The 14,330-nt window shown below is 36.0% G+C and overlaps 2 protein-coding genes across 4 annotated transcripts; both read right to left on the bottom strand.

Moving 5' to 3' along the window:
• Positions 1 to 1,582: 1,582 nt before the first annotated feature.
• LOC140826955 (coatomer subunit delta-2-like) lies at positions 1,583 to 7,967 on the bottom strand. Of its 3 annotated transcripts, none has more exons than XM_073189518.1 (12): positions 7,817 to 7,967; positions 7,388 to 7,471; positions 7,263 to 7,302; positions 5,906 to 6,129; positions 5,378 to 5,620; positions 5,107 to 5,284; positions 3,871 to 4,175; positions 3,549 to 3,732; positions 3,300 to 3,453; positions 2,734 to 2,796; positions 2,545 to 2,641; positions 1,583 to 1,895 (listed from the first exon to the last, which is right to left on the bottom strand). In XM_073189518.1, the coding sequence occupies exons 2-12, from the start codon at positions 7,388 to 7,390 to the stop codon at positions 1,806 to 1,808; spliced, it is 1,581 nt and encodes a 526-aa protein (XP_073045619.1). In that variant the 5' UTR covers positions 7,391 to 7,471; positions 7,817 to 7,967; the 3' UTR covers positions 1,583 to 1,805. The 3 variants fall into 3 exon arrangements, with proteins under 3 accessions (XP_073045619.1, XP_073045620.1, XP_073045622.1); XM_073189519.1 differs by having other exon boundaries at positions 7,388 to 7,462; positions 7,817 to 7,951; XM_073189521.1 differs by having other exon boundaries at positions 7,388 to 7,452; positions 7,816 to 7,903.
• An 806-nt stretch (positions 7,968 to 8,773) lies between these two features.
• On the bottom strand, positions 8,774 to 13,514 carry LOC140826954 (zinc finger CCCH domain-containing protein 40-like). The gene is made up of 4 exons (XM_073189517.1): positions 13,352 to 13,514; positions 12,714 to 12,983; positions 10,275 to 10,498; positions 8,774 to 9,759 (listed from the first exon to the last, which is right to left on the bottom strand). Exons 1-4 carry the CDS (start codon positions 13,454 to 13,456, stop codon positions 8,928 to 8,930), a joined length of 1,431 nt encoding a protein of 476 aa, XP_073045618.1. The 5' UTR covers positions 13,457 to 13,514; the 3' UTR covers positions 8,774 to 8,927.
• Positions 13,515 to 14,330: the final 816 nt, after the last annotated feature.

The following is a 14,330-nucleotide window of genomic DNA, read 5'->3' as shown; positions in this document are numbered from 1 at the left end:
GGATTGCACAACTCGAGGTAGGTCTGACTTGAGTTTCCCTAAATCACATACTTTACTTTATTGCATTGATATTTGCAAATCGTCAGATTGATATGTTCATGTATTGACTTAGAACAGAGTCAGAGTCCGAGTCTAGGGCAGATCAGCCTAGCTAGGGCAGAACCGCCGAGTCTTTCTCAGAACCGATAAGACTCTAGACTTACGGAGTATCGAAGAGCCTTAGATGTAGATCGACGTTTATCTCAGACACTCGATACAGAATACCAAAGTCTAAATTAGATTGAGATCCCTAGATTTGAGATAAGATAAGATTAGATCACGAGTCATTGATTCATGTAGTCAGATTAGATACATGTTTTGATGTTTGTTTATGCTTTTATATATGTTTTATATGATTGCATTAATACATTATTTATACTGGGATATTTATATCTCACCGGAGTTATCCGGCTGTTGTCTTGTTTGTATGTGTGCATGGCAACAGGTGGGACAGGTACATGGTCACAGAGGTGAAGACAGATCGAGATTAGAGTGGTGATACCGGACTTGGACTAGAGCTAGGATTTAAACACTTGATAGTAGTTGTTGAACCTGAGTATGTATGTTTGTATATTTTATCAGATCTATACTTTTATACTGATATGTATAGGAGTTTAATTCCATTACCTTCCGCATTTTAAAAGAAAAAAAAAATTTAGACCCTGATTATTATAATTGAATTAGTCTCAATGACGATTAAGAACATGATTAGCGTCCAGGTCCCCACACCAATTCTCCTTTAAAGTGATTCTATTTTTTAAATGACCAGAAATACAAAATCAACGCATCTCAAGAACATTACTCTTGCCTTGTCGAACTTCTTACTCGTTTGGTCGACTTGAGGTGGCCGAGAAATATATACCAATGAGATCATCATTGGCTTGCCCATAAATCGTCTCATCCTGTTTGTAATCAGTTAGTGTTCTTGCCATGCTAATCGCCAAAAATTGCTACCCGGGTATAAATATTCACACTGAAGATATAGAAAGCATCAAGTTTTCTTTGAATTCTTAAAATTCGAACTTCCATCGTCCCCGGTATTGATTTGAATCACTTTGGAGCTTGCCAAATCTTTGGGGTAACACTAGGGTTCGATGGTTTAAGTTTGAGAAAGATCTGTTAACTCCAAGGTATACATATTGATTTTTATCTTGACATACTTAATATTAGGGGTGGCAAGAAACCCGAGACCCAACCCGAATCCCATCGACTCCTGTCCAGGGAAAATCGGCGTTGTCCGGAGAGAGATCGGAAAACTAATACCCACCCAACCAGATTCTCGATCCGAGTTGATTATTTCAATATTTTTTTTACTTTTTTTAAAAAAATATTATCTTATTAACACAAGATTTTCATTTTAAGTAAAATAACATTGAGTCAAAAACAATATAAAAATTGGCTAACATATTTGAAAAAGGTTAGGGACGGTCCCGACCCCATTCCACCAGTCTATAACTCCATCGGTAGGGGCTGTGACCATTGTAACTAAATTCTATGAATTTATTAAATGGAAACTCGGCGTTTTCACAAAAAAGATTTAATATAAACGATAATCTTCAATATTTGGTTAGATAAATCAACATTTTCAGTATCATCTCATCAAGTCATGAAATTTATAAAGTAATAACATGGCATGAGATGCCAAGCTTCGGTACAATCCAAAGCCACCGTAGGGTAAAGTTTACTCAAGTTTGAAAGAAAATGATTTCCTAGAAGAAAAATGGAAGTCATAAAATTATTGTAACTGTTGTTACCAGGAAAATTTATTAGACAACTTGGTAATTTTCTGTAGAAAGCAGTGTTCTCTGGGAATATTTTGGCGGATTCCCTCCCTTCAGTGGTAAAACGTTGACAACCTGCCAACATTGAAAACAGTTAAAATCCTGAATTATATTTCAAAAACAAAATCCCGAATGCTTATAAATAAAAGAAAAGTGCGAAGTGCTACTTAAATGAAGTTCCTCTTATTTTAAACTCGGAAATTTGTTTTTGAAAATATGTTTGGCAAGAAATTGATTAAACTTAATTGTTTTCATGTATGTTTTTGCATAGGCGTAACTTGCATCCTTTGTGCTTAAATCCCTCTGTTAAAATCAAAACGCATAAAAACCGATATGTTTACAAAATCATGGCTAAAACCTAACATAAGTCTGAATTTTTCATATGCGGGCAAAGTTTTTGCGTACATATATATTTGCCGATAAATCGAACGGACCAAACAAACAAGACCATCGTAATTTATTCTTTCAAGAATTACATGTTTAGGGGACATTTGTAAGATTGGGTATAGTTAGAACAAAAAAAGCAATGCAAGAGAACTCCCATCTCAAATGAGTTCATTTTCCATCATAAGTCCCAATCCCGAATAAAAGATTACTTAAAAATGCAGTCACTCTCATGATTATGGACTGCTCAAAAGTTCATCATTTTAACATGCTGTGAAACGAAGACTTACCAATTTTGTAATGACAAAAAAAGACATAATAAAAAGGGGAAGAAAGAAACCTTGAGATCACTGAAAGTGCTTGTAGAAGTAAAACACACAGAAATTGGGAAAAGCTCAGAAGTGTCTACAGCAGGAATTACAAATTCCATGGATCCACTGCAAGTTAGCCGACACCAATCAACCAAATAAGCACACCACAAGACTGTTGTACACATGAAACTGAATAGCAATTTTGACAGTAAACCAACCTGCGATTTGAGTTATCAATAAGCACGATAGCCCACTCTAAAATACTCTTTCTGGAATCATACCTGCAATGGAAAACAACGTGTAGTGGCCACTAAGTAAGTTGAATTAAGATTGTGAGAACATGTATAATACACAATCGTTTTCTATATTAACTAGTACACCATTCCTAAGAAATTTCACTTTCATGCACCTCAACAAATTCCACAAATATCCCAGCACTAGTGCCCGGCCAGTCACTCAATGATGTCTCATTCAAAAAGGACTAGAACCACATTCCATTAAAATTTATGAACATTTTCCCTCCAAAGAAAGATGTAGAAGTTTCAGCAATTGGAGCATCTAACTTTGAAAATTTGACCCAAAACCATGGTGCACATGCCAAATTAAATTATCAGATGCAGTACAGGAGGTGCCTGGAACTCCATTGTAATATTTTCATGTCATCACACCAGCAATCAATCAAGACCATACACATTTCAACAAATGAAACAAACCGATCCTGGAAATATTATTTTCATAACAATATTAGTCATAACTTTTAATAAATTCGAAAATAAACCCTCACCTCCACTCCCCATCAATCTGTTGTACTCGTGGTGGTTCACGAAGAGCAAGAACAGGAATTGAAATGACAACATTTTGTAGATCAAACATTGGTGGAACTTCATACTCCAAGTTTACATAGGTTTCATTTCCAGAAACAGAGGGCCAGCAATTAACTGCAAAGAAAGTCTGAAAGTGAACAACTAAAAAGCACGAAAACAAATCTCGGGTGTTGTGTTCAGAACGGGGGTATGATAGCAGCAAAGCTCACTTGATAATGGCACAAAAGATTCATCCGCACTTTGCATTCTCCACTTCAACAGACTAACACCATCACCTGTAGGAAATGGTCTATTTGGATCCTTGAGACCTAGTATATTTTCGCCCGAAAACAGTTCTTTGTTGACATTGGGGTGTGTTTTAAAAAGGATTCCTGGATTGCCACCAGTTTCAACCTGAATTTTTTTGAAATAAAAATATTTATGAAATATACATTCCTGATACCTGGAACAAATATGAGAACCCTACTAAACAAATAGCAAGAAGATGAAAGCTAGCATAAGGAGCAAGAATAGAGAGACAAAACTAGAGACCTGAACTTGGATGAGTCCATCATCTTGGTTAAGTATTTGGAGTGACAGGGTACCCTGTAAATCAAAGCTTCCAAGACCACCATCCTGCTTTAAAGTTACATTAAGCTTTTCTTCAACAGTTAATGTAACAGGATCACTGGGTGGTGGTGCAACTGGTTTGGACTGACCAATACTTGGTCTCACATCTTCAACAATCACTTCACCTTCAGCTTTGAGAGATTCCAAAAATTGGTTGGTCCTTTGCATTTTCCCAAGCTTCATACCAAGACCTTTTGGTGGAGCTGATGCAGATGCTGGTGGACGACCTAATTATTATAGTAGTTGAAAAGCAGCAATCTCAGTCACTGATACTCAAATCACGTGTCTTGTAAACTATCACCAAAAAAGCATCTCACAACCAATATCCACCAGGCTAAGCATACAACAATAGAACATCAAAATCAACTTGATAAGTTGAGATCATTTCAAACAATTATCGACAGACCCAACGATTATCAGTCACTCGTCATAATAACGGTTCTCATAATAATGATGCAGCAACCTTTTTTCCAGCAAATGACATTCTGTAGCTTATACTAGATGTAGATGGTTTTATTAAATGCCAACTGTTAGAAGTAACTTTCAGGGGAAACTATAGCTACATGGTGCCTTATTGTACTGCTACAGCAAGCATCGTGACCAACCCATACATTCATGACAATGGTTGAGATTCACCAGCGTAGTTTACTTCAATTATCTGTGCATTAAATTTGAAATGAAAAGAAAAATAGATAATTATAGCGAACTGCGCAACAAAAGCCACCCACAAATTCAAAATCCGAGTTTATCGCATAGATGATAAAAATTCTTGTCCTCAACATTCCTCTTGCACCATACCTCTGTGTCTCCCATATCAAAAGATGAGAAGACAAGGAAGAATGACCAACTGCATAACTTGAAGACCTATCTTTTTAGTTTCTGCAACATCATAAGATGGCCTTGCATTGTTCTACACTTTCATTTTTCCATTCCCAGTCCCCCAGGGAACACCCAAAAAACAATATAACTTCATCACATGATAAAATGGACATAATTTATGGGTTTGATTTTATATATCAACAAACTAAAAAGAAAGCGATGTGACATAATAGTAGATGTCTCAGCAACAAAAACATAGCACCATAATTTTTATGTTCATGGAGTAGAACAGACTATTCAGCAGTTTTTAAAATTTCACGAGGTAAAGCAGATATTAACCTTTAGAATTAGAGGATTGGGGTTCCAAGTCTGTGCTTAATCCAAAGACAGAACCACTTCCAAAACCACCACTATTACTAGATATGCTGGTGTCACTGCCAAAGCCAGTGTCAATTCTTCCAGAACCCATTGACTGCAAAGACATGAATCCTCCTTTCTCACCCCTATTCTTCTCAATCTAAACAAAGTTAACATAGTAAATCAGTATACTGGTGATCAACAAAATGATTCATCGATGATAAGAATCATGAGTTGTGCCTCAACCAATTACCTTGCTTTTGTCAATTTCACTAGCTTTACGCTTCATGACATCCTTTGTCTCATTGATCTTGCTTTGTAATACCAGCTTGTGCAATTTTTCTTCATGACTTTCCATCTCACAATACTGTTTGACTTGTGCAACTGTAACATTTTCTCTGTGCCCAAGAGAAATGACCTCGTCAAATGCAAAAAGAATCTCAAAAGCGGTATTGCCAATGCCCTCTTCATCTAGTGTATAAGAATATTCAGGAACCTAAATGTGGTTAAGGAAATAGTATCACAATATTAAATACACCAAGTGAAAATTGTTCCATGGAAAATACTAAGACTTCGAAGAAGTAAAACAATTTCAGCTGCATGCTATAAATGGATGGGAACAGACACTATTTTTACTACTTCAATTTCCGATGTAAAGAAATAAGCATGCCTAGCCTGAAAGAGCAAAATACAACTGTGGCAAGGTTGAGCACTACTCAATATAAAAACAATAACAGTTTCAGTTAAGATTAACACTATCCATTTGCGGTTAAAAGGATACAAGCTTTGAAAGTAGCCTCAATGTCTCCAAATCTTCAAGTATGTTGCTCTGTTTATTTGTGACAAGAAGCAAGTACAGGGACTCTATCGGCTGGTAAACATAACGGACATTTTCGGTCTCAACATATGTGTGCTGTTTTCCTGTTCCAACCAATTTGGGGAAGGCTGCAAGGTATCCCTCAATTCGTATCCGAGACATATCAACGAACTGCCTTGAGACAATGGCTGTGGAAGACACAAAGTCGGAGTTAAACATGGTCATCAGTAGTAGAGATACAAAAAACTGTAATAGCAAACATAATGAATTTGAATGCAAAAAATAACCAAAAAACTATGTACCTACAATGATAAGGGTAAAACGTACAGTGGGAAACAAAGATTAATGCATCTCCAGTAAGGAGTGAAAAGGGAAATAGAGGGGAAACAATTCAACACCAAGAAAAACCACGACAAGAAAAGGTAGCCACAGAAAAAGAGAAATTGATCAAGCAATCAGAGGAAATGGAAAACTCTAGCACAAATTCCAAGTAGTTTCACGTTCGTTACAAACTTGCCCAAATCAAATTTCCACAGAAAAACATAAAATTCATCATCAAGGCCAAAGAAAAATGAACCAATAAGCAAAGAAATAAATTGTCCAGAAATACTGTTGAATTCAATTAATAAACAGTAACTTTTTGACAAAAATCTATTTTAAATTACTTTTAATCATTGCAAACCAAAGAGAGTCAATTTGAGTCTAAAATCACGACAATGTCAAGCACTTAACTATGATATAGTTATGAGACCAATTTTTATCTTATACCAGGCCTTCACTAACGCAGTGACCTTCACATCAATTGGTAACATGAGGAATAGATGCAAATAAAATTCAATACATACACCACCATGTTCAAACCAAAATCCAAAATAACAAGTCATCCCATCATGATCTCTTCAAAAGGTCCAATTCCAAATGTGTTGCCAATATATCTTCCGCCTGCCTATGCACCATGTTTGTAATTATTCGGTATAAATAGAAACATATTTTAGGGTTTTATTAAAATGGCCACATCCTAAGAAAACCTCACTTTTGCCATCGGAAAAATGTCAGGAAGTTGAGATGAAGTCTCCATTCAAAGCCTCACGCAAAACTTTAGGATTCCAATTACCTGCCAGTTCTAAATGAAAATTTAACCCAATTTGACATAGATTTTTCCACCAATTTTCAATTATATCAAAATCACAGTCAAACGAAACTCCAAGAAAATAGACACTATCCTCTAAAACCTGAAGGTACGATGATCAATAGTAGCATCATTATACACATCCAAGTTTTACTGATAAAAGAACCGAGAGCTGAACTCTGAGAAGGTTACCTTTGCCAGATTTACTAATAATGCTAGCGGCAAGCACAACCTGAATTACATATAACGAAAATAATCATAAATAATTAAAAAAAACAAGATAATAAAATTAACAAAAAAATGATGAGGGCATTTACCATTTCGTTCCTTCAACTTCCACCAACACTCACCAGGCAGAAAAAGAAAATGAAGAAGCGGATCAACAAACAACACTTGGAAATCTAGAAAAGAAAAATCAATTTCACATCAATCTCAAGAAAACATCTCATTCCCATAAATTGATTCGCATACAAATGCGCGCTACGATACGTGACTGCAACCAAAGACCAAGATCTGGATCAGTAATGTAGAATCATTATTTTCGCAGATCAATAGATTTAGCTCAAGTGTGATTCATGCTGCACAAATCGCATCCTTCTAGATAATCAGCACCGCCAAAGATGGTCGATCCCGGAATTAATCGAAATACAGGCCCATACCAGATAAAATCTTATTTAGAACAGATCGAATTCGAAACACGCAGGACCCTAAGTGCAAAATATACTGAGAATAAATTATTATAGTACCTGTGAAATCACCGGGATTCAAGCGAAGCAACGGAGAGAAGTGACTCAGTGAAATGGTTCAGAAGAATTATAGCTGAAAGACGCAACCAAAAGGGTTGAATATCGGGCTACATCTGATACAGATCTAACGGCCATAATTAGATCAACTTATAATCGCTATTACAGATTTTGTAATATGAATGCATTCTTTATGTCTAATATTATTTATAAGAAAGCAAAAACTTGTGTGGGAAGTCTCGGGGGTCGTATTTTTGAGACGGATCTCTTATTTAGGTTATCCATGAAAAAATATTACTTTTATGCTAAGAGTCTTACTTTTTATTGTAAATATCGGTAGGATTGACCTATCTCACAAATTAAGATCCGTAAGACGATCTCTTGTCACCCACTCTTATAAGAAATAAAATATATTCAACATTATAATGTTTAAAACTTTGTAAATACATTATAGAGTTATGTCAGTTCACCCAAATGGTAACACCCGATATGGTTTAATGTGCACGAAAAAGCTATATTCGATAATATATTTACAACAAGTTTTAGTGTCCAACTAAAAATACACGATATAGTTTGATGCACTAAGTTTTTATTTGAAAGAAGATAATCCAAAGAAGATCTGAATTTTTTAAAGACGGGAAATATCGTGCCACATGATAAATAAAAATCATTGCTATTGAATTATAAAATTTCAAATTCTTGATTACAATTCTGTTGCAATGAACTGTTTAAATCCTTAACAAGCCCTTGGAAAACCCATTCCATTATTTATTTCACATAAAATCCAATCTGCAAAACTTGCTGAATGCATTATTTTTTAATCAAAACATAACCCAACAGGAATATAATTCCCTCGATGACTTGGAGAATACCTTGATATTGAAGTGCGAGCCCGTGCAGGAGTAAACATTAGTAAAGCTAAAGCAAACTTTGTGCATGTTAATAGTAACAACAAAAATATAGCATAATATGTTATCCACGAGCCATTTTAATTAACTTAAAGCATCAACCAAAATGCAATATCAAATTCATTACATGCAAGCAATCCCAAATGTTAAAACAGATCAATCGACCCAAATACGAAAGCCTTTCTAGACAAACGATTTAACCAGATTTATGGTAGTTGGGACGCCCCAGTCGGAGGTTTTGTATTAAATGATGGCTGGTCACCATCAGGATGAGGTAAAGGAGGCCGCGGCCCTGGATAAGGTGGCTGAGGGTATTGTTGCCGAGGTGGAAGTATGGGAGGTGGCATATATCCATATTGTGGATGATATGGCGGGTAGAATTGAATATTGGGGGGAGGCACATTCGAGTAACCATATGGCTGAGCTTGTTGCTGCATCTGATCTGAACCACTTTTATTTTCATATGATCCTCCAAGGCCAGCTGCACTGGAAGACCCCTCATGAGATGGAATGAGAGCACCCATTCTCTGGGGATCCATCGAAGGATAATATGATCGATCTTGTTCAGGCAGCGGAGGAATGTTGAAGTACGGCATAGGAGGCTGGTTTTGTATATCATTGGGCTGAAGAGTTTGCTGCTGTGATATGACTGCCCTAGGCAACAATCCACTGTGGGCTACTGCTGCTTGTTGGCTTGCTTGGTCAGAGCCTTCAGATTCAGGCTTCGGTGCTTGTGGTTTACCCCAGAGCAGCTTCAGCCTCAAGCCTTTAATAACTAGCTTGTTTGCAAGTTCTTCAGCGGCCCTCTCTGTGCCTTCTCTTGTTGTGTAAGTCACAAAAGCACAAGCACGTTGGAGAACCATCTTTACGGATTCAATTTCTCCATGCGCATAGAAATGGTCTCTTAAATCCTGCTCGGTAATTCTTGCATCAAGCCCACCAACATACAGGGTTCTAATGCTTTCATCTTCAGGAGGCTCCAGAGAAGGCATTTCTCCAGCCTTGCCAAGCAACTTCAATGCCACTGGATCGTTAATTCTGCACATTCATGCAATGAAAAGGAAAATAAGCGAATGGCAAAAGGACGGCTGAAGGCAAACGCTTGTAAGAACTGAAATTGAGCAAAAATAGAGACTTTAACAAAACAAAACAAGAAATTTAAGTGCATAATGAGAGGTAAAAATGAAAACGCTTCATTTTGCAAGCGAAGAATGGGGAAACATACATACATACACGAAACATATTGGAATTAATGACTGCCAGAATGGAAAAGAGGAGCTGCTCAAAAAATGGAAAAGAAGAACTAAAGATTGGCAATAGACCTGTCATTTGAGGAGGCTAAAAAAAAGAGACACCAACACCCTTGTGGTTTAATGGCATAAACATCTCTCACTAGGGGAAAGAGACGTGGGTTCGAATCCACAAACTATACTTCAAGAACATAATTGAAGCTAATCGTCACACGGTCCTAAGAATTCATATAAAAATGCACACTATCAACTTTATACACAACATATCAAGTAAATAATTAATTCCAAAACCGTGTTACATACCCATAGTAACGGTCTTTGATATTCTGTTGAGACAACTCCCCAGTTTCAGGCATCTCATGCCTATAAGGGCATTCAGGACCTCTAGTACATTGACCTCGAATAAAGAAACTGCAAACATGAGCTCGGTTTCTCTTGTAGTATGGAGTGGTTCTCTGAAGTTTCAAGATGGTATCGCTAGGGCGCACCTTCCCATGTGAAGATTCATAATCAATCCCGGCTCTTGCCTGTATATAGCAAATATTTAGTCTACACACACAGAGGAGAAAAATTCACAAAATAGCAAGAAATATCTAACAAGTGGTGACTCAACCGCAGTGCTTTCAAAAGTAGGCTTTGACTCAAATAGATTTACAGATCTAATGGTTCATAATTCATAAATAACACAAAATTTAAATTTCAATACTGATAGCAAAACATGGATAGTCATAAGAGTCAATAACCATAAATGGATGGAAAACTAATAATATTGAGGGAAAAAACATCACAGCAGAGGACATCAAAAGAATTGGCCAGTGAAAGGCTACATTTGGATTGATCATAGTGGGGAGACACACAACTCGCCCATCAGCAAACAGGTCGTAGGCCACCAAATTTTATAGAGCTACAGTTATTCTTTCCTAAAGTAGAATCATGCTATGGCCACCAAACTCGAGAAAATGGCCAGTAACACGACGCTGTGCCCTTGGATTAAATGGAATAACAATGATGTGAACTTTAACAATACAAATTTCTAATTTTCAATGTACTTTATCCCACTAGATTAACAGGACACTGTAGCCTTGTTTACCCACGTGATACTTTCAGGCAATAAATCATGAACCAGCCAAAAGCCACATTGTTTAATTAAACCAACTTCAATTTCAAGTTGCAAAATGAAGGGCAGATGTAACAATCGTAATTCTAGAAGAGTTTCTGATCGTGCTTGAAACTATTCACTCACCCTCAACACTTACAACTTTAAACACCTCGTAAAAATATTTTACTATCTTTTATCTACAGTTGTCTCTACCTATTAGAAGCTAGCTATTAACACCACTAAAGGCATTTGAAATAAATCCACAAAATATAAATGAATCCACACACTATTCTTAGTAGGGAAATAAATGAAACTAGCAATCTTTCGCTAGCAAGTTTGAACCCAGAGCATTTGGCATAACATCGAATATCTATATAAAACTCAATGCCTGGTTAATTCTCTCTTCAAGCTAACTATAGAGTTCAACTACAGTTACCGCATGTATTTGCTTTAGTTGAGGATGATACAGCTACATCTCCCAAAGGCAAGTCCGATTAGGCATATAACATTAGTACGTTACTTTTAGAAAGTCAGGTGCTTTTTGAAACCAGCATTTACCCAGAGCACATTTATAAGGGCATATTCACAATAAGGCACTACTTCGCAAATGGTTTTGGGAATTCTCCTTGAGGAAAACTTATTATCGCTATAGAAGAGCAGGGATAATACGAGATTTTCGGTGGATGGGAGTTTGAACATCATCTAAGGACAAAAGGTGTCTTCCAGATGCCCATGGACATCAACTATAGCTTTGCCAGACATATTCAAAAATAATGTCAAACGAAAAGTGGGTGATGGGTAGATTAATGTTTTGGGAGTAGGAGGTGGGGTTTTAAAATTACATCCTTACGAAACAGCCTTATAATTTAGATGACAATGTTTCTGCATCAAGGAACTTTCACTTTCCGAGGGGTCACCTTAAGATAAACAGGAAGAGGTAGAGTCATTACTTTGCTTAGAACAGATTAGAGTATGTTTAGAATTGATCAATAGAAGGGTCTGGGTGTTAGAGACATGCAAATCTCTTTTCTTTCTCCGGCAGGTGTCCAACCTGTTCTTCGTATACACACTATCCCCTCATTTGGAAAACCATTATTCCAAGGTACAAGATTCATCATCGGATTTATCGCTAGATAAATTGAATACACATGATATTTTAGAATGAAAAAAACTTGTCCTGATGGTTTCTCCTGGTTGGCGAGTACTGAGCAAAAATCATAATAAATCAAGAGATTAAATCTTTCCGTCATGCAGATTCACAAAATCTTCAAGACATAAGATATTGAAGGACTTTGGTTTTCACAAGGTATTCCAAATAAAGTAACAAATGGATATTTGGAGGAAAAGAAATACTAGGTGGCAATTTCAGCACTTTTATAAGGGTGTTACCTACATTAGCTTGAATACACAATGGTGTAACTTATTTGTATTAAGAATACATACTCTGATTCATTTGTCTGCCTATATTCTCAGTACACTTTTTTTTTTATAATATGAAAAAATCAATATTGAAATCAAATGGTTTAACACACAATCCAATAACAAATGAATTATTTGTCAGTTTAAAAATTTCTTTGTTAGGTATTTGAATCAACACCGAATAAAAAGCACGAAGATTGTTCTCAGGCACAATGAAAAAATACCTTGCGGTCATGCTCCTCTGCGAAATATTCCCTATTTACGTCGCTCTTTGGAATCGCATCATTTGAATCAATACTGAGGGCAGTATCTCTAACTTGAACTGGCAGGCCATATTCTAGATCTAGCAGGCATACTTGACAAACATTTTTCAGCTTGCAGCAAGTTTGGCAAATCTCCGTCTTTTTGTATCTTGCATCGCGACCAGGCCTCCATCTAAAAACTGTGAATGGTCGCGAACATATCTTGCACTCCTTGTCATAATCTGCTTTTGTCTATCCATATTAACAATAATGTTTGTTAAGAAGCACCCCAGTTTATTTATCTATTTAAAAATAATAAAAAATTCCGTACTCAGAATACCAATAAGGCAGAATACTAGCCTCTTTTAGCAAATATTTAAGCAAAAGAGTGGTTGGGGACGGGGTTTGGAAGTAAATCCATAACCCTAGCATTTTAAGTTCGCAGATATCTAAAGAACCTACTCAATTCCCATAAAAACTGAGCCAATCACCTAACTCAACTTATAATTTTCTGAACTTTCTTCCACAAGCAGAAAATCACTTGATTTCAAAGAACAAATAGGAAAAAGAACTTAAATTACATAACAATATAAAATCGAAAATATAGAGCTCTAATATACCATTCGAACGTATGGATTGTCGCCGAGGCATGATTCACACACAATCGGGAAATCAGTCCGCTCCCATCCATCGGCTTCCGCGTCTCTGAGCAGCCTATGCGCCATTCTCCCCTAAACTATTCCTCTGATGTACCGAAGGAGGACAATGGAAAATGAAAAGGACGAGAAACGTTTTGAATTAATACAAAGCCCTAGCTACTGATGTACAACAGGAGATGCATAGAGTCCAACACGGATTTAATTAATAATATTTAATTAGGCTGCAAACTACTTTTAGGACTCTATTTTGGAATATGTTTTTTTAATAAAAAAAAAATAGAAATTTAAAATATATGTTCTTAAAGGGTTTCCCAGATTTGGAGAAATTTGTGCCATATTTTCAAATGATTTATATTCCGAAAATTTTATTTTGCTATCATAATTACGTAACAGTAGATCTCTTATGAGACGGTCTCACGAATCTTTATCTGTGAGACGGATCAATCCTATCAATATTCACAATAAAAATTAATACTCTTAGCATAAAAATAATACTTTTTTCATGGATGATGCAAATAAGAAATCCGTCTAACAAAATACGACTCATGAGACCGTCTTTTCTAACAAAAAAAAAAAAAATAACACAAAAATGTATGAAATAATAAATATTAATTTAATATAGCTTTCAAATATTATGAATGTTATATAATTGTATAACATATGTAATCTGACACACCTTTAAAACAACTGTAATCTGACGTAGCTTTCGAAAAACAACATAATAAATATTAAATATTTATAAATAAGTAATCCAACTGCCAACAAAACAAGGCTTATCTACTGTATTCGAAAAGATATATGATCCGAAGTTTCAGATTATATGTAATATGATCCGACGACATAGAGGTAAAGTTTATTCTTGGTAAATTCCTCGTTATCTTATTCAAGACCGGTTACTCCAAGTCAGTATGAATTTTCATGAACCTTCAAAATATCCGTT

This window comes from Primulina eburnea, chromosome 3 (genome assembly GCF_022965805.1).
Source record: "Primulina eburnea isolate SZY01 chromosome 3, ASM2296580v1, whole genome shotgun sequence".
In the NCBI taxonomy this organism is placed as follows: Eukaryota; Viridiplantae; Streptophyta; class Magnoliopsida; order Lamiales; family Gesneriaceae; genus Primulina; species Primulina eburnea.
Note: the sequence above shows the minus strand (reverse complement) of the source record. Positions and strands in the feature narration are given on the sequence as shown.

Bases quoted from the DNA above. Each gene is read 5' to 3' on its own strand.
- LOC140826955 (XM_073189518.1), bottom strand. The intron at 3,733-3,870 runs GTCTCTAGTTTT...AAAAAAATTCAG, and splicing joins ATGGACTCATCCAAGTTCAG to GTTGAAACTGGTGGCAATCC. The intron at 1,896-2,544 runs GTTTCTTTCTTC...CAATGTTGGCAG, and splicing joins GCACTTTCAGTGATCTCAAG to GTTGTCAACGTTTTACCACT.
- LOC140826954 (XM_073189517.1), bottom strand. From the start codon at position 13,456: ATGGCGCATAGGCTGCTCAGAGACGCGGAAGCCGATGGATGGGAGCGG. The intron at 12,984-13,351 runs GTATATTAGAGC...TAATATGGATAG, and splicing joins ACAATCCATACGTTCGAATG to ACAAAAGCAGATTATGACAA. The intron at 10,499-12,713 runs GTATTTTTTCAT...TGCTATATACAG, and splicing joins CAGAGGAGCATGACCGCAAG to GCAAGAGCCGGGATTGATTA.